Raw genomic sequence first — 19,274 nt, forward strand, 5'->3', positions numbered from 1 at the left:
CCGCCCCGGCCGTCCCCCATTCAGCTAAAGGACACCCCTCACCCCCTCCCCAGTCCCTGTTCTCAGCCCTTGCCTCCCACAAAGCCCCGTAAACCCCCCCCAGACCCTCTTCTAACTCCCCCAGCACCTGAGCACCCCAGCCCGTGCCTTCGACGAAGCCCGGGCTCCTCTCATCCCGGCTTCTACGTCCCCCCCACCCCGGTCCCCGCCCACATGCTCCCCAACCCCGGCTCTCCTCCAGGTCCTGTTCCCCCAGGTCCCGGCCCTCAACCCACCCAGCTCTTACCTTAACCCCGCCCCCTGCCCCCGCCAGCCCCTGCCCGCACTTCCCTTCACCCCCCCCCCCCGCCACAGCCTCTTCCTTCACTTGCCTCCAAGCTTGGTTTCCCTCATTTCCCCCAGCCCCTGGCCCCACTCCCAGTCCCGGATTTCACGGCTTCCGGTGTCACCCCGCTCAGTCCCGGCCCTTCCCGGCCGTGCCCAAAGCGGCGCCGGGGCTGAAGAACCAGGCGGAGTCCGTGGCACAGCAAGTCCTTTATTGCAGGGGGACAGGGCGGAACAGCCCTCGTGCAGTCCCGGCTCCCCACGCCGGTGCCCGTGGGACACCCCGGAACCCCTGGAGCAGTCAGATGGAGGGCGTCCCAGCGCCGCCAGGCCGTCCCAGCGCCGCCACTGCCTGCGCCGCCTGCTCGGGGATACGGGCCGGGTCGCTGAGGATGGAGGTGGAGATGCTCAGCTGCCGCAGGGAGCTCAAGACGGCTGCGGGGATAGGGGACGGGGCTGGAAGGCATGACCCATCCTGGGGAACACGGCGCTGCCCGGCCCTGTTCCAGCCCCCGGAATGGTGGGACTGGTCGCTTCCACAGCCCCAGAAGACGCGGTGGAAGGAAACCCTCCCTGAGAGTGGGTTTGGGGAGGGCTGAGGGGCTTTGGGGAGGGCTGAGCCTGCCCTACCAGGACATGGAGTTGGGACACTTCCGGCTCAGCTGGGGCGTGGGTGTGACAGGAGCGCGGGAAATCACTGAGCAGGAGCCCAAGGACATCCCACAGATCAGCCCTGCCATCCCCCAGGACACCCCTGTCCTTTTCCCCTCTGCCTTTCAAGGATGCCTTTCCTGGACTGAGAAGTCCATGCCAACCCGACTTGCTCATGGTGCCACTGCCAGGCACAGGATCACCTACTTGGCCGAAGCGCTGGGAGGGAGCAGTGCTGGTCCAGCCAAGCGAGTGATGTTTGGGTGAGGCTCTCCATGCTGGCTGTGGACACCATGCCATTGAAAGACTCGAAGAGGGGCCGGATGATGATACTGAACTGGTGGGATCAGAGGAGTTAAGGACCAGTTTTGCTATGACAAGGGTCTCACTCCTCGCAGGTGTGGGCATCACCCTCATATGGCAGTAGGACAGACTTTCTTGTCTGGACATGGAGCAGAACTGCTGGGACAGCAGGACAGGCCATGGAACAGACCTGCTGACTGCCTTCCCAGCACAGCACCTCACCTGGCACTAGCCCAAACTGCTAGGGTGATGGCATAAGTGTCACCTGGGTAAGCAGTGGGAGAGATGCAAAAGCCCTGTCATGGCTGGGGCTACAGAAAAGGTTGCTGAGACAGAAGACATGTCCTCCAGAGCAGGTCAGGGAACAAGCTAGCAGAGTGCTCAAGGGCAAGGAAGGACATCAGTGTGTCCCATAAGCTCCCCTATTGCTTCCAACTTGCAGGGACCAGCCTGCAGATTTTGTGCAGGCAGTAATCCACAGAGATACCTCTATCACAAGCATATCCTAGAGCCCATGTTGGCTTTACGATACTCCGTGTCCTGAGGAAGGAGCTCCCCAGCCCTGCATCAGAAGTCACCTCTGCCTGGTCCAGATGCCCTGTGCTGGATGGGACCATGGGCAGCAGTGCCTTTCATCACTCTGCCACTTGGGATTTCACACCCCTCAAAGGCTCTGTCAGTGAGTCCCAGTGTGTCTAAACTGTGCTCAGAGAGGAACAGATCCAGCTCTTTGCCCACAGGTTCCTTGGCTCTTGATCCTCCCCCCATCCCTGTGCTTCCAGGGTATGGTCTGCAACCACGAAGACCAAGCCATCACGTCCACAGCTTTGTGTCTGGACCTTTCCTAATCCATGGCTGCTACCTCTCAGAGCCAGTTCCCATGTCATCGAGAGCAATTCCCTCCATAAGCTTAGCTCCACTTCCCTTCTCCCTGAGGACCATTTACCAACTGTTTTTGATCCCTTGGAGCAGAATATCCCTCCTAAACACAGAATATCAGCATGTTCCCACCATGCGACTTTGGCTGGGAATCATCTCCCTGTGGTCCCCAAAGCCTCCTGAGCTTGAGGGACCCCGAAGACCCAGTAGCAGAGGATGAACCAGAGCACCTGGTGCCTCCAGTGGAGGGTGAGATGGAGCAGCAGGCACTGGCCCCGAAGGATACAATCCAGAACTTCCAGTTCTGCAATGTGGAGGAGCGAACATACTCGTCAAACATTCTGCGCATGTGGTCAAAGCGCTGCCGTGTGATGGGCACCCCTGTGGCCGGCAGCTGCTCCTGGCACAGGCTGTGGGGCACAACCAGTATTGTGGGGCCATGTTTGGGACTGGGAACTATGGAAACTCAGCAGGAGTTGCCAGCCAATGTCCCCCTCCCAGGACAGGTGTGAGACCTGGCCCTGCCTCTGTCCTGCCTCTTGAGCATCAGCCCTCCCACAGAGAGGGTTTGAGGAGGGACAGTCAGCTGGGAGGTGCTCCAGGGAGACCTGCCATGTCCTGCTGCCATCCTGCCATATCCTGCTGCTTGCCCTGCCTGGCTACCCCAAAGCAGGCAGTGCTCCCCCATCTCCCCCAGCCACGCCCCCCTTACTTGATGGAGCCATTGAGCTCCTCGATCTGCTCCCGCAGACGCTGTGCCTCATCCTGCAGAGCTGCCCGCTCCTGCTGCAGCTTGCAGATATACTCGGCTGTCTTCTGCAGGGTGGTGGCCTTGCTGACCTGGGAGGGCGTGGGGTGAGAGGGGAAGGGGGCCCAGACCACCCTCACACAGCTGCACTGTGTGCCTGCTGTGTGCTCCAGCCTCCTGCACCACAGGCTGGGGTGCAGGAGAGGAGCTCTGAGCTGTGGGTCACAGCAGGGATGCAGTGTCTCTGGGTGATGTGCTGTGTCCCTCCATGCCCAGGGCTGGCCCTGGGTTCTCACCTTGATGCTGGGCTGAGCACTCAGTGTGCTCACCAAGCTGTGCAGTGTGGTGAAGCCAAGCTTGATGTTGAAGCGTCTCTTCTGCTCAGCGGAGATGTGTGTGATGCGGCGGCTCTCCAGCTGCAGGTCAGCGCTGTCAGGCACCTCCCCGCAGCAGGGACAGCCATGGGCCAGCAGCCCCACTGGGAACAGGCTGGCCCAAAGCTTGAAATGAGGGTGGAGGGTGTCGTGGGGGGAGGAGGAAAGGGGGGTGCATATAAAGTTGGCAGCTTCTGCCATACCTTGGTGGACTCAGACCTTCCCGGACGGGACATGGGCTGGTGCAGGGAGATGCTAGTGCCCTGCCTTGCAGTGGGTCCTGGGGAAGCCTGGCTGGGCTTGGGCCAGTCACTGCCTGAAAAAGGGAAGGTGCTGTTCTGAAGAGAGGGATAGCAACAGCACTCATGACAAGGTGACATCTCAGCACCTGGGGCAGGCAGAGAGGGGCATCCCACAGTGCTGCCCCCACCTCAGGACAAGCCACCCCACTCAGTTGATTGGGATGCTCCTCTTCAGCCTCCAAGCACACATTATCCCAAGTCCCTCTCATTTTACAGCTGTTCAGAAATGGGAACATCTGGGATTCGAGGTTTTAAATTCCCAGCATTTCTTGGGGTGGAAATTGCATGGAAAGAGGTGTGAGGGCAGCAAGGTTATGGTGAGCAGCACCAAACTGAACTGGGAACAACACCAGAGCCTGGTTTCCAGCAGCCACACTGGTTATTGTGGGTGAAAGCGGATGCTTCTTGCTCCAAAACCAAGCTCCGGAGTTTCAAAACCACAGTCCGACATTTTGCTCCATTTTTGTCTTTCCCTATTTCTGCTTTTGCTGCTGGAGAAAGAAGCAGGTGAAAGGGCACAGAAGGAAACCTCCATGCTCATCAGATTAAATAGAAATAGCCAGGATTGCAGCCAAAATGAAAATTCCCACAGTGCTTGGTCTGAGCTCTCTGCAGGAGCCCCAGTGCCCTGTGGAGCTCCTTGGGGTGCTCCAGACTCACCACAAGCTGAGGTGGGGGACAGCTGCTCTGCCTTGGTGACTTGCAGGGGGCCCAGCTGTGTGCCTACTGTGTGCAGCAACACTTGAGAAGGGCTGGAGCCAGGAGCCAGTCCTGGGCTCATCTGGGACATTCTGGAGAGGAAGGTGGCAGGGACTTTGGAGACAGTGCTCTGCTGCTGGGAGAAGACAGAGGAAGGGGAGTTGAGGGATCAACACCTCATGCACACCAGGTTGGACTAGGATGTGCAGCCCCTGCCACTATCTGCAGGGGCAGCCACAATGCCCCAGTAAAGGGGCCCTGAAAGTGAGATGTCTCTTACCTCTGCCTTGGTTGTTTTAAAGAAGAAACTTGGGCAACTCCTGCCATCCCCAGCCATGTGCCCCCTCCTTCTCTCCATTTCTGTCCAGCCCACACCAAAATGTGACCCCCAGAACCCATCTCCACCCCTTCCCCAGCAGCCAGGAGAAGGCAATTCCCAACCTGGGGGGTTGTTGAGTGCTTACCTCAGAGACAGGGGTCATGGGCATGAGTCCTGCACCTATTGGGCAAGGGATATCCAGCGCCAGGTCCTGCTTGGCTGAGGGGGCATGAAGCAGATGGGCATTGCTATGTGGGGCTCTTGGGGCTGGGGTGACCTTCCCTGCCCCAGGAGACAGCTAGCCCCTCCCTGCGCCAGAACTGCTGCAGCCCCTTCCCTGCTGGATTGCCCCAGAGAACAGGGATGCACCTCTGGAGGAATCTGTTCTCCTCACAGGAGAGTTCTCAGGAGCTTCAGGCAAGCAGGGAGCTCCAGCCCCTCCTCAAGCAAGCAGAGGGCCATAACTGTGCCCAAGGGACCGTCCCATCACACCCACAGGCAGCATATCAGGCAGGACAGCAGTGAACCCCCCAGCCTGTTGTGCCAACAGGGCCATAAAGACCAGACTAGGGACTCTAGGAACTGCTAGGAACTGCTAGGAACTTCCTAGCAGTGCCTGTTGCCAAGTCCTGGGGCTGGGCGGCATTTCCCCCTGAGGCCACTGAAGCCAGGGCTGATCCCTCAGACATGGCTTCACCCCTGGGTTTGGAACTACCCCAGTATGGGGACTGCCTTGTGCCCTGCCCAGTATTCCCTGTGTCCCAACCCCAGGAAGAAATGGGGTCCCCACTCTGATCCCCACAACAGCATGCCCCCCGCCTCACTCCTGTGTCCCCCAACAGCCACCCAACCCTGTTACCTGTGGTCAGGAGCTGGCTCGGGCAGGGGTTGGGCTCAGGCAGGTGGGACAGGGGGTGTCCTGGCAGCCTCCTTGCCTTGGTGCCACTGGACTTCACTTTGGGCCGCCCACCCTCACCCTGGGGTGGCCCCTTGGCGGGAGTAAACCTGGGGTTGCCCAGCAGGGCAGGGGGCAGGAGCTGGGAGACAGCAGGGCTGGAGTACACCTGGGGCCCCGTGCCTGTGGCATGGCCCAGTCCTGGGACGTAGGGAGCAAAGCAAGGGCTCGAGAGAGGGGAGGCAGGGTGAGTGGCAAGCGAGGGGTCAGGTGAACTGCTGTAGGGGAACTTAGAGCGGGAGGCCGAGGTGGGGGAGAAGGGGCATTCCAGGCTCAGCAGTGGTGCCCGGGAGGATGGGATGGGGGGGACATAGGGGGGTGCTGGTGGCTCCAGGCTGAGGCACTTGCCAGGAAAGTCGTACTGCAGTGTGGGCTTGTGTCGGAGCTGGGGGCTGAGGCTGCTGGGTGCCACGTCGGGGGGTTCGGGGGGCAGGGGGGCGAGGGGCAGCTCAGAGCCCAGGAAGGCACTGTGGAGGCTGCGCTGGGAGGCACCACTGGGCTGCAGAAGACATGGCAGGGTCAGGGTGGATGACTGGTACACCACCAGTAAGCCAAAGGCTGCAGGCTGGGATTTCACTCACCTGGAGGAGGGTACCAGGTAGGAGCGGGGCCTCGGGGCTCACAGGAAGACCCCGAGCACCCATCAGGGACCCTCCACTGCTGAACAGGGGCTCAGCCATGGGCGAGAAGCAGGATGGATCCTGGTAGCCCGGTTGTGTCTGAGATGGGGGTGGCAGGTGGCTGGTGAAGATTTCTGCAGAGCCAAGTAGAGACACAGTGACCGGCATAAGTGGACCTGCCCAGAGAGGATGGGGATGTCCTGGGGCATGATGGGTGGAACCATACGCTGCTACTGGCACTCTGCACTTTTTGGGACCAGGGCAGCTCAAGCACATTTTCACCCATGGCCAACAAGTTCTGTGCTGCCCACTCCAGTGCTGCTGTGCGTGCAGCCTGTGGCTAACCACATCCCATGGCCTTCCTGAAGCCAAACCGCGTGACCCTGCTGCAACTCCCTCTCCCTTCCTCTCTCCTTCCCACAGCCCTGGTCCTTCCGCAGGCCCAGACACCACAGCACAAAGGGTGGGCCCCACACTTTTGGCAGCTGTCTCCCTGGGCACATCAGCCCCATGAATGCCTTGGCTTAGTGCCTGTGTCAATGCTGGCTCTGGCATCGCCACAGGGAGGGTTTATCATGGAGAGGATGACTGTGGGACACAGATGGCATTGCTGGATGCTTCCCTGTAGGATGGAGTAGGAGAGTTCACTAGGTTTGCTGCCCAGCAGCCACTGGCACAGGTGCAGTGCCTGAGCAGCCAATGGGGACAGGCACTTGCACCTCCTCTGGGAAGCACCCAGCTATGCTCTCCAGCCCTTGGCTAGCACTGGCAGTGCCAGCTCCAGGCCCTGCTGCTAGTTCTGCCCACTTGGTGTACACAACCATGCTCAGAGCTGCGATCCAGGCTCCAGCAGCTGGGGTGCCCTGGCTGGGACCCACAAAGGCCTAAGACTCTGCTGAATCTACACCAGAGGAGCAAACACACCAGCACTGTGGGATGGCAGGAGACTGGGCATGGTGATGTTTCCAGCACACCATGTGCTACCATCTGAGGGGAACACTGATGTGAGACAGGACAGAGCCACTGCGAGATGTCCCAGTCAGCTCTCAGAGTGCCCCTTACCCCTGCAACAGCCATGGTGAATGCCTGACAGCATGTCAGGGCCATCCCTGCCCCTCCAAAGGCCAGCGCCTTGTATGTGCTGCAGTGCTGCCAGGCAGGAACTTGGCCTTCCTGGGATGCAGTCCAGCCCCACATTGCTCCCACCTCAGCCATGCTCACACCAGGGTGTCCCTGCTACCAGCGCTGAAGCTCTGCAGGTATTTCTAGGAATTTGTGATGCCCAGCCTGCAGATCCTATTGTGCCTCTCACCATACCTGTCAGACCCTCTTGTGCCTCTCACTGTGCTACAGGGATGGAAGATGCCTGGCAGTCCCTGGGAGCCTTGTCCTCCCTTTCTCCTGCCTCTTCCTCACCCCATAGCTCTTGCCCATGCTCCTTCTCACTGTTGTATCACCCTGTTACACTTGAGGCAGTGTGGCATGGCCAGGGCACAGCCTGCTCAAGGGAGAAGAGCCTGCATGGTCAGCAAACCACAGCTTTGGTATCCTGCTCAAACCTAGGGATGCTCTCCAATGTGATTAGGCCTTTCCAACCCAAAGACCCTTCAGCACTTGTCCCAGGCTTTGGGGAGAGTCCTACAGTCCAGCAGGGCATTGCCACCCCATGGGACGGACAGCCCAGCCCCAGTGCCCAGCACCAATCCTACCTGAAGCACAGTGCCAGCAGGGCACAGGGCTGGGCTGCTCCTTCGCCTCTGCCATGAGGACTTGTCCATCTGCCTCACACCGCACTCCAGCACCCGCCGCAGACACAAGATGCTTCCTCATTTGGGGATTGGTTTGCAGGCACTGACTGACAGGCACTGAGCTCTGCCACACGACCCCACACAATGACAGCCCTGTGACCCCATGGTGCCTACCCCACATGCCTGCCCTGTGTAGCTCTGCATGAGGCTGCTGGATGATCCTTGCTCCAAAGCTGCCTGCCCTGCTGAAAAAGTGACGTTTTGGGACATAATTGGGTTGGCTGGCACCCAGCACCCCAACCTCCTCTCCCCACTCTCCCCACGGTCCCAGGGGTGCATGGCATACACAGTGCTCAGATGTAACACCTTATCACCCAGGGAGCTGCTTCATCCAGGACAAAACTCCCATCAAAAGATCTCCAAGCACCCCAGGGGATGCTGCTCTGTCCCAGAACACACTAAGCCTGGCAGACCAGGAGCCACAGATAGACTGGGGACCCTCCCCAGCCCCAGCAGTGTCCCTGGGCTGAGGCACTGGACATGGTCAGAGCAGGAAGGGATGTTTCCTTGTAATGTGGTCTGCAGTAAGACCCATCCCATTGCCAAGAAGCACCCTAAAGCAAAAGGCCTTTTTCCCAGAAAAAAGCTAACCTAACTGATATATTGGTTCAGAAAGGAACCACCGTGCTCCTGCCATCTCCTGTTGAGCTTGAGACCATGCTGGGCCCTCAGAGAGGTGCTGGAGCTGCTGCTGCGACACCATACAGGCCCTCTCAGGATAAGGAACACTTACCAAGTGTCAATTTAACCCACTTGGAGATGTCACACTTTCTAGGAACTGATGACCACTTGGGGCACCAGGGGCAGAAGGTGAAGCACCAACTATGGCAACAGACACTCTTCCCAGCATGCCTGACTCTGATGGGATCTCTGATTGAAATGAGTTTGAGAGGGTGGTGGCAGGAGTCTTCTCACCTCATCCATCCCAAGAGTATCCATCCCAAGGGCACCCATGCTACCACCTGCCCTGGCACATGGAGTGCCTAGCCTGCTCCCTGCCAGCATCTGGTCTTGCAACACCCCACAGCCATATGGTGCAAGTACCCTTTTTATTTCCTCCTCCAGGAAGTGGAGACAGGCCATGGAGCTCCAGGCTGCTCACACAGGGGTCTGGAGATGCTGGTGCTGCCCAAGGACACTAGCTATAGCTGGGTAGCCAGCAGGCTCCCACCCTGCACGATGTGCATAGGCTACCAGCTCTGACATGTTAGAGGGCAAAGCTGGTCCCCAACAGTGCCTTGCCCTGGCATTTGGGGACACTGCTGTGACCAGGACATGTCCCAGCTGAGCTGGAAACCAGGGCCAGACTTGTCTTTGGTCAGCCTGGCAGGGACAGTGACTTGTCCCCAGGGGATGTAGCACAGCCCTGTGCAGGGTCCTAGCTCCAAGCCAACCACCCAGGCTGGCTGGGCAGTGGGGTGAGGAGGGGACTCAGCAGAACCTACTCTCTAGAGGTTTCCTCCTCCTCTGGGGGACAATTGTCCTTCCTCTATTTGCAGTCAAAATGAGGGCCTTTAGCACTCCTGGAAATAACCTCTTTTTGTAGAAATCCCCTCCCACACCTCATGGCCAAGCCCTTCCTGACCTTCTGTGCCTCTTTCCAGGGTCAGGCAGGCACAACAAGGCTCTGCCTTCAGCCCCTGCCCATCCATGCTGCTTTTTCCATGCCATTAGACGTCCAGTGCTTTCTGCCTGTCTCAGCAATTCCCACTACTGCCAGGCCAAGCCTGTGTCCCTCCATTTTAAGCAGTCACGGTGTGCAGGACTGGGTGGGATGTGGTACTGCATCCAGGCTGCCTCTTACCTGATATGTCCATGTCATCCAGGCTGGGCTGCAGGGGTGCCAAATCCGGCTGTATCATGTCAGCATTCCCAACATACGCTGGAAGAGGGCAGAGCTGGAACATCAAAGCCCAGATACTGCATCCCTAAGACCCACCTTGAGGGCTGCTCCCACCACTGCTCTGATAGCTACCTGGCTTCCACACCTCTGTGTCACCCCAGAATCACCCTGTATCACTGCACCCTGCCCTGGGCAGGGATGTAAGTGCCTACCCTGAGGAGAGCCAGGGCCATCCCATCCCATCTCACCATTGTCCATCAGCCCCTCTAGGGCCTCATCCAGTTCCCAGGAACCCCAGTGAAAGGCTGATTCTTGGCTCAGGACCTGGCTGGAGCTGCAGATGCCCGAGAGACATGGCCAGGTAGGGACAGCAAAGAGTGGCCATGGAAGAAGGACCTGCCCTGGGGGCTGGGGCAAAGTCCTTCATGGTGCTGGTGGTCCCTGGGGAACTCAGCCCTCAGCATGCTGGTGCATAGGGAACCACAGGAGAAGAGGATGATCCCACCCTGCCCAAACACTCCTCAAGCATCCTCTCCCCTGGTGGCTCCTGTTTGGGAAGAACAGGAACATCCCTTCCCCCTGCCCCATCAGGGCAGATGCCTGGGGACCCTGCCTGCTCAAAAGGACGTGGCTGGCAGCTCTCAGGGGCTAAACCAAGACACAACATCTGGATTCCTCCTCCACATCCTGCTGAAGCATGGTCTGCAGCACCTACCATCTTCAGGGAGTGCCTGGTGGGTGCTGGGCATCTGTGTCATGGTGAAGAGGGTGTCAGATATGTCCGAGAGGAAGGTGTCCAAATCGAAATGCTGCCTACTCGTATGCTCTTCCTCCTCATCCCCAAGCAGCATGGGCACTACGTTGCAGAAGAGCTGGTTGCACCATTTCTCTGTAGGCCTCCAGACATCCTCGTCCTACATGAGGTAGAGCAAAGGAGCCGAGTGGACGCCTTTCATGGGTGGGGTCCATGTCTGCTTCCCTGGCTGCTCCCCTGGCAGCTCCCATGCTCCCTGCAGTGTTTGTTCCCTCCAAACCTTAACTCCTGGCTACTTCCAGAGGGTGAATCCAGCATCCCAGATGCTTAGCATCTCATTCCAATGGGCTTGTCATGCCCTGCTTTTCTTTGCCCTTCTGCCCAGTGCAGGGGTCCAAACTGTCCTCCCTTTTCTCCCTCTTCCCACCCTCAGCAGTCTCAGCAGACTCACCCTCTTTGGACTGGAGATCCCTCCCTCCCGTGTGGATTTTCGGAGCTGGAAGGAGAAGAGAGCCTAGGTCATGCCCCAGGCAGGGAGAGCTCAGGGGTCAGCCAGCATCCCCCTCCCATGCTGGCAGAAGCCTGTCATGTCCTGCTCTGTCTGCCATGGCTCCAGGGAGCCATGTTCCATCCATCACACTATTCCATCCCACTGCTGGCACTGCCGCAGGATGGGGAGCAGCATGGCCAGAGCCACTCACCCGCTTCTTATAGTAGATCCTCCATTTGTGGTACTCCCTCATCACCACCTCAATGCGGCGTTTCCAGTAGTTGCCCTCCAGCACAACAGCCTGGGGGGCAGGACAGGGGGTTAAGACTGAGCTCTCTGGCCCCGCACCCCATAGCCAGGGCTGCTTTCCATGTGCCATATCAGAAACACCTTTTCCAGCAAATCTGTGAAATGCAACATGTCCCCACATCCCTGCTGTGCCACACAGACCTTGGTGCTGCCCAAGAGAGCTGCAAGGGATCCTGCCCTACCTCTGGTTTTCGGTGCTCATCAGCCTCCATGCCCTCCAGAGGGGTGATGAAGCCGCACACAGGGTTTTTCCTCCGTTCCACATCTGCACAGGGGAGAATACAGCTGGCTGTATCCATGCCCCATCCCTATCTCCGCACCTGTACACAGTCATTCCAGTGCCAGCCCCATCCCACTGGCACAGCCTGGCATCTGGCAGACAGAGTGGGATCTGGCACCCATACTCACATTGGATGTACCATGCTCTCCAGATCACATTGTTGAGTCGAATTTTATCCCAGCAAAGCAGACGCAGTCCCTTGAAATTCTTCCACTTCGGAGATACTAGCTTCCCACTGAAACACCAAGCAAAGGGGAGGCTGAGGGGCACCACCTTGAAAGATGTACAGGGGCCACCAACCTGGTGGCAGGTCAGGAGCAGGTACAGCCACGTGACTCTGCTGCAGGTACTTGCCAGGCACCTGTGGGAGCACCCACTGGAGCATTCCAAGCTCCTGCACACCCTGGGAGCAGCACTGACCTAAACCCTGAGCTTCACACACCCACAGAAGGCTTCTCAAACCCCTGGATTAAAGCACAGCCCATTGAGGCATTGATTCCTTGATATTTGAACCCCAGCTTTGAGGTGGGATCCTGCTGCCCCTGACCAAGCCAACTGTGTCCTGGCCCTGGGGGACAGGAAGGTAAGTTTCCTGCGCAGGTGAGATGTGTGGTAACATGCACTGTAGTGCCTCTTTCATCATCACAGTGTTTGGACAGGTAATTCTGACCCTTCCTTTAACACCAGGCAAAGCTTGAAAATGCTGCCTTCAGCTGAGGCAATCAAGGGCAGCCCTTACGGAGGGTCTGGGAAGAGAGGATAACACTGGAGGATGTTCAGGATGTTAAGGGACACTTGCCTGTGTTCCAAGACAGACACATAGTGATACCAGCCAGTCAGAGCTGCCCTGGTTCTCCATACCAACTGCTGCAAACCTGCCCCCCCAGCCCGAGCTGAGCTCCCCGATTCCCATTTCCTGGTTCCCAGAGGCAGCTGTGTTTGTTCTGCAGCTCATCGTAGTGGTGGTGGTGATGTCCCTGATGGGACCTGCAGTGCAGGAAGCCTCATTTCACTCCTCGTCTTGTTTCCATCCAGCCAAGGAACACAGCCCCTCATGTGCAGCCACCGAAAAGCTCCTGAGGGTCCTGCTGCCCCAGGAACTCTGTGGGGGAGGCCAGGGTCCCTCTGAGTTACTTTGGGATCCATTTCACATCTCCAGCTCTCCCAACAACATGGCGTGGGCCTCGGGGCAATGCCAGGTGCTCCAGGGGTCACTTTGAGAGCTAGCTGCAGGCTGCCTGGCATTCCTGCCTGAGAAGCCATGTCCCTCTCCAGCAGACAGTTTTTACCCCAAATATCTTGGTGCTGCTTTGACTTCCACTTTTCCTTGGTACATGCTTGGAGCAGGAAAGGTGGAAGCTGAGTTGGTGTCAGGGTGGTGTATATCCCCTGTTTCCAGCCCCTCCAGGTGCCACACGGCTGTGTCCCCAGGAAGGGGAAGGTGCTGGGAATGAGAGTGGTGCATGAAGCCTCTGATTTGTTCATTGAAGCTGGTGAAACCTCTAAATGTTCTCAAATAATGATTTTGGTGGGTTCTGTTTCAACCTTCCTTGAAATCTGCCTCTGGGAGAGGGAGAAGACTGGGGACCCCTACAATTCCAGAGCCTGATGCAGAGATGTGTCTAGGAGCAGGTGCAGGAGTGGATGAGGATGGTCTCCCAAGGGAGACCCAGCCTGACACATGGCCCAGGGGCTGGAGAAGGACCTGTGACTCCAGCCTACAGAGAGTTAAGGCTGACACTGACCACTCTGCTATCACCAGGATTTTGAACTTTCCCCAGGCGCGCATGGCAAACAGCAAGATGGTGCCAAGTGGAGGAGCCAATGGAAGGGACAGGATTCCTGGGCACATGGCCAGATCATGCTGGTCAAGGCCATGTTCCTCACTCACAGCCAGCTGAAAAGAGCAGCCTGAGCCTGTGGGACACACCTTGGCCTCGTGTGAGGCCAGTGGGCCATGACTAGGAGTTGCTGTGGGGCCTGGAGGCAGCAGATGCCTTTGAGCTTTCTCACTAAATGCTTTTTTTCCCCCTTCATGATCCTTTCAGTTTTGGGGCTTAACAGGCTGATCTTTGCTCCCTGCTATGCCTTGAAAAGGACCCCACCCTTCCCTGCAATTAATCTCCCCTGGGGAGATAGATGCAAACTTCCCATTGAACCTGGGAAGGTTATAGGGTGCCCCAAACAGGTTGGGGGTCCTGCTGCCTACACTATCAGAAGGAGGGGGACACAGACCCTGCCACTGGCTACAGGGTGTTTGTGGAATAGGGTGAGGTGGCAACAGGGCTCAGCCTGGGTCAAACACTGGCATGGATCCAGCAGTACCTTGTTTGGTCTGTGACTCATTTACCCATCCAGCAGTTTCAGGGAATGGGGAAAGGGGAAACCTTGGGGAATGACAGAAGAAAGTGCAACTCCCTGCCACAAATGACAGCAGAGCCACAATGCAGCGTGGGTGTGTTTAGCCCAAGCACGAGCCTTTCCCACTCATTAGACCCTCTAGACTGGAGGTCTTCTGCAAGAAAAAATAGGGTTGAATGATGAACTCCAGTGAGTGCATTCCTGGAGTCTCTGCCTGGTGTTCACTACCCCTGTGTGAGCATTTAAGGCACTGTGAATTAAAGAATCAATAGCAGCAGTTCCACTTCTCCCAGGGTGCACGCAGGCTGACAAGAGGATGAATTAGTAGGGGACTGGCCCCCCAAAGACCTTGTTTTAAATCACAAGAAAGGCTGAGTGTATACTCCAAGAAACTTCCCAGTCTGCTGTCCCTTTCTTGTCAAATCTCTCTGGAGCACAAGACAGATGTTGCCAGGTAAGACCACAAATGACTGCAGTTCACATCTCCCAATCTGCCCCCAGTTTTCCTTCCTTCGGGAGGATGTTCCCCAGGTCAGTGATTCCCAACAGTAAGGCACAAGAGGGAATGTGAGCCCAGCCATGACACTGTGCAGGCCACGCTGTGGTGATAGAGAGGATGAGCCTTCTTGTGCTAAGGCGAAAATGTCAGCAGTTTCTGAAGGAGCTCAGCTCCACCCTCAGCTTTTTGGGTAATGAGATGCAGCCAGGTGGGCTGTAGAGAGAAACAACATTCTAGGGAAGGATTCAACAAATGCAGGATGTTGCAGGAGAATGAGTGGGAAAGTATCATTACACAGGAAGCTGCTCTAAATGTCCTGGAATACAGGTAAAAAGGAACTGCTTCATCCTAGCCTTAGGAGGAAGACCTCAGAGAGGGGAGTTGCCTCCCTTTGGGGGATCTGAAGAAACAAATCAAAATGTGGGAAGCAAACCTTGATGTGGAGAGAGCAGTTCTTTACCAGTGAGGAGTGATGCACAGTCCTGCCCGTGGAAGGAAGATAAGTCATATCCCCAGAATTATTGCTTAGGCTGAGACAGGACTGCTATAATGTCTGTGAAATGCAGAGGAGGAATGCTGGAGAGGGGAAGAACTCCAGATGTAACCATTGAAAAATATTTAGGGAAAGTTTAGTGAGTTACCTTTGAAATGGTGCGAGCCCAGACAGCAAAGGATGGGTGGCTGTAGCAGTCACAGCTCATGAGGGGACAGGGTAGTTTTCCCCTCTGCTCCACACTGCTATGGCAAAGTCTGGACATTGTGTCCAATGGACAAGAGAAGGAGGTTTACAAACTGGAGTGGTCCTGGAGGAGGATATCAAGTACATTGGGGACTAATATATGTGACAGAAGAGGACTGTCAAGGATGGGTTTGTTCAGCCTAAAGAAGGTGAAGAGAGAATTACTGCCATCAGCTGCCCTAAGGAGGAGACAGAGCCAGACAGTTCTCAAACATGCACTGAGAAAGGCCAAGGGGAAACAGACATAAGAATTGGAACAGGTAAACTCCAAACTAGAGCCATGGACAGCAATGCCCTGTGGGAGAGGGGCAACCCTGAGTAGGCTGGACGGGTGCTGGGGTCACATCGTAGGGCTCCATCTGTCAAAGTGATGGCCCTGAGCAACCTGACCTGGCTTTGGATCTAGCCCTGCCCTGCATGAGGGTTGTATGAGGAACTCCACAGGAGCCTTCCAGGTGACAGCTTACAGTGGTTTCTCCTTGGTTAGGAAGTTAGTCTGAGCTTAACTGTGGGTGCTCTCCTGAGGGCTGGAGGATATTGGGCTGGTGACCCCAACTGAGGCTGTGCTGCCTCTGGGAACCTGGCTGGGAGGGGAAGTGTGAAATGGCAGGTGATGCAGAGAAGTGTCAAATCAGTCAATACTAAATGTAGAAATGCACCAGAAACACTTAACTCTATTTTCTCACCCTGATACCTTTCTCCAACTTCTGCCTACAAGTGTGTCAAAAATGTATTAGCAAAAGAAAGGCAAAGTGAGCTGGGTTGTCCAGCCTGGAGAAGAGACGGCCCCGGGGAGACCTTAGAGCTCCTCCAGTGCTTAAAGAGGATCCAAGAGAGCTGGAGAAGGATTTTGATCAAGGGCCTAGAGTGACAGGACAAGGGGGACTGATTTCACAGTGTCCGAGGACAGGGCTAGATGGGATATTGGCAAGAAATTCTTCCCTGTGAGGGTGGTGAGGTACCCGGACAGGCTGCCCAGAGAAGCTGTGGCTGTCCCATCCCTGGACAAGGTTTAGGTGAGTGTCCCATTACATAGGAGCCAGTATCTGCACTGCCATGTTCACTGCAGGAAGGAAATGTACCACTGAGAGTCCAGGGAGTAAAGAGAACTGGAGCAATGGAACCCTGACTGTAGTGGAATGGCCAGCCCCCAGTCACACATAGTACTCCAAGTGTCAAAGCCCTTGTATCCTGTCCATTTCCACTCTGCCTGGGAGCTCCAGAGCCCAGGGCCACACTGAAGCTGCCTTGCACTTCATGAGTCTACAGTTTGAGCACCCTGGTGTGACAGTATCTGCTTCTCCAGCCTCAAAGCTGCAGGGCTCAGGTATGGAAAAAATGGGGCTGGGAGAGGAAAAGACAGCAAGGCCACCAGTGTCTCTATGACCCCTGTTTGTGGCACTCAGGGTGACCTGCCCAACCAGGAAGCATGATCCTTACCTGGGTCACCCCATGCTGAGGCTCCCTGTGCTCCCAGAGAGCACTGCCTTCCCCAGCCCCTTGGAGCACAGCTGTGCTGTGCTGGCTGCTGGCAAACTGGGATGATCCCATCCACCACCTAGGATATGGTGATGGGTCAGAAGTACACAGCTATGTGGGAACTGGAGTGCTGTCTCTCTGCCCAGCATCCCCAAGGATGTCCTGGCAGTGACCACATTCCCTATTGCATTGAGCATTCAAGGACTCTAAGACAAACCTGAGAGCTCAGCCATACTGGATGAGGTAATGGACACCTCTTCAAGGCTGCTTTGCTGAGGTTTTGCTTTCACATGGTAGAACATCATCATCATTTGGACATTTTGGGAGAGCTATACATGCAGTTTGGCACTGACTCCAGCAGAGCAACATCAACATCATCAACATTTAGACATTTTGGGAGAGTTATACACGCAGTTTTGCACTGATTCCAGCAGAGCAAATCATGTTGATGCCATGCTGGAGAGAACTCAAAACCTTGGGGCTTGGCAAAGGAAGGGAGCTGCCTCCAAGAATGTGGACTGTGGCCATAGAAGGCACATTGCAGTCTGTCCTGTTGTCACCAAAGAGCTGTCACTGGGCCTTGGCAATTTGTCAGGCAGAGGAACAATGCAGGCACCCATCTGATTTTTCAGGAGAGAAGGAGGAAAGCTTTCAGGAGACCTTGGACGAAACCCATGCAGCCATCCAGTCCCAAGTGCTACTGCATGTCATGGAATAACCTCAGGACATGGGGACAGAGTAAAGGACGGAAGGCAGGACTCCTGCTCTGGGCTGGGTTGCCAAAGAACTGAGTGTTAGCTGTCCACAGGGTCACTGCTGCTCTACACAGTGTGCTAGGTCTGGCCCAGGAGGAAATACAGCTGGGCACAGTGACACCAGATCTCATGGGAAAATGGAGGAGAGTCAAGCTACACGTGGAACAGAGAAGCTTCTCACCTGGCTCCACAGCCAACAACCCGGCATCAGCTCTTTCTCCCTGAAACTTCCCAGGATGGCAATTTCTGAGCATATGACACATCACAGCCCATGGAGAAGAGGAGGTCAGATGGAAACAAATTCCTGGCTGGGGGATAGGGCTCATCTAGCCTCCTGCCTTCAGCTAGCTGGGGGTCCATAAGACACACACAAGGGCTCTGGGACTCACCTGTACTCCAGGCTCATGCACTCAAAGAGCCGGGTGAGGGTCGGGTCAATACTCCGGGGATCAGCCAGCTCGGGCTCAGCACGGTGGTGCCGTCGCCGGGGCAGTGAGTCGCTGTGCGGGCACGACACCATGAAGTGGCCACTGTGGATGACCTGGGAGTAGTTCTGTGTCGCAGCACTGGGTCCTGTGCCACCCACAGCTGCATCCTCTGAGTCAGAGTCAGAGTCGGAGACAGGGCAAGGCCCAACCGGAGGCTCCAGGAAAGGTCCCGGCAGTCCCACCTGAGTTCCTGCCATTCCTGCTGCCTACTGGGGGACCCTTATGGATCTGACCCAGCACTGTGATCTGTGCCCCAGTTAGCTGAAGCCCTACAGACACGGCATTGGCATCGAGCACATGCTGGACTCCCCAGTACAGAACACTGGCACCACGCCTCCTCCTAGGCACCTCCTCCAGCCAGCCCACGCCACCGTCTGTTCCTTGCTCTAGGGTTCAGCCGTTGGTTCCCCAGGGCAGATTCACTGCCAGCGCTATTTATAGTGCTGGTGGCTGATCCCGCCCATGGCAGACCATCAGCAGGACACGTCCAATGGCCACCAAGCACCAGAGCTTCAGCTCCATGCCACCATCCTGCTCTAGCAGTGTCCTGACAACCCCAGCTTTTACATCCCCCACACACCTGGGGAGGAGCGTCCCCTGTCCCCCCTTGCTGTGGCCAAGGGTTGGCTGGCAGTCGGCTCTGTTTACCTGGAGTTAATCACTGATCCGAGGTGCTGGTGGAGTGAAGTGCAGGCAGTATTTACCCAGTGCCTCTGCTTTAATGGATCTCCCTGCACTTTCAAGGGAACAAATACAGATTAAGGGACACAAACAAGTAAAATTATAGCAACGGGCACTCAGCTCAGCGCAATGCCAAGGCACTGAGCCAAGTGCCGAGCTAAGAAACAGCTCAGGGAAGCCTGCGCAAAGCAGTGATCCAGCAGGAGAGGGGATACAAAGAACAAATATGAGAGAGAACAGATATGAGTTTGGGTATGTGGGATTTACACACCTTGTTGTTATGTAGTCCTTAAAATGAAAGAATCATCAAATCCTAGAGTGATTTGTGTTGGAAGGGACCTTAAAACTCATTTCATTACACTCCCCTTCCACTAGACCAGGGACACCTTCCACAAGAACAAGTTGCTCAACGCCCTGTCCAACCTGGCCCAGAGTACTTCCAGGGATGAGGCAGCCACAGCTTTTCTGAGCAGCTTGTGCTTGGACCTCACCACCCTCCCAGGAAATTTTTTTTTCCTAATATCCACTCTAAATCCACCCTGGGTTGCCTTCACCTCTGAGGTTTCCTGAGAGATTTGGGCAGGCAGGGTTTGATGCACCAATCCCTGCTCCAT

General features: G+C 56.4%; 1 protein-coding gene across 1 annotated transcript; it reads right to left on the minus strand.

Moving 5' to 3' along the window:
• Positions 1–625: 625 nt before the first annotated feature.
• On the minus strand, positions 626–18,176 carry MLXIPL (MLX interacting protein like). Its single transcript, XM_054287488.1, has 17 exons — positions 17,881–18,176; positions 11,787–11,893; positions 11,561–11,643; positions 11,281–11,370; positions 11,031–11,075; positions 10,541–10,739; positions 9,787–9,864; positions 6,136–6,350; positions 5,459–6,053; positions 4,745–4,818; positions 4,242–4,416; positions 3,483–3,595; positions 3,202–3,321; positions 2,870–2,997; positions 2,444–2,567; positions 1,183–1,312; positions 626–759 (listed from the first exon to the last, which is right to left on the minus strand). Exons 1-17 carry the CDS (start codon positions 18,174–18,176, stop codon positions 626–628), a joined length of 2,706 nt encoding a protein of 901 aa, XP_054143463.1.
• Positions 18,177–19,274: the final 1,098 nt, after the last annotated feature.

The sequence above is a fragment of the Melozone crissalis genome, unplaced genomic scaffold (assembly GCF_028551555.1).
Source record: "Melozone crissalis strain CALT ecotype California unplaced genomic scaffold, PUWL_Pcris_2 ptg000057l_1, whole genome shotgun sequence".
In the NCBI taxonomy this organism is placed as follows: Eukaryota; Metazoa; Chordata; class Aves; order Passeriformes; family Passerellidae; genus Melozone; species Melozone crissalis.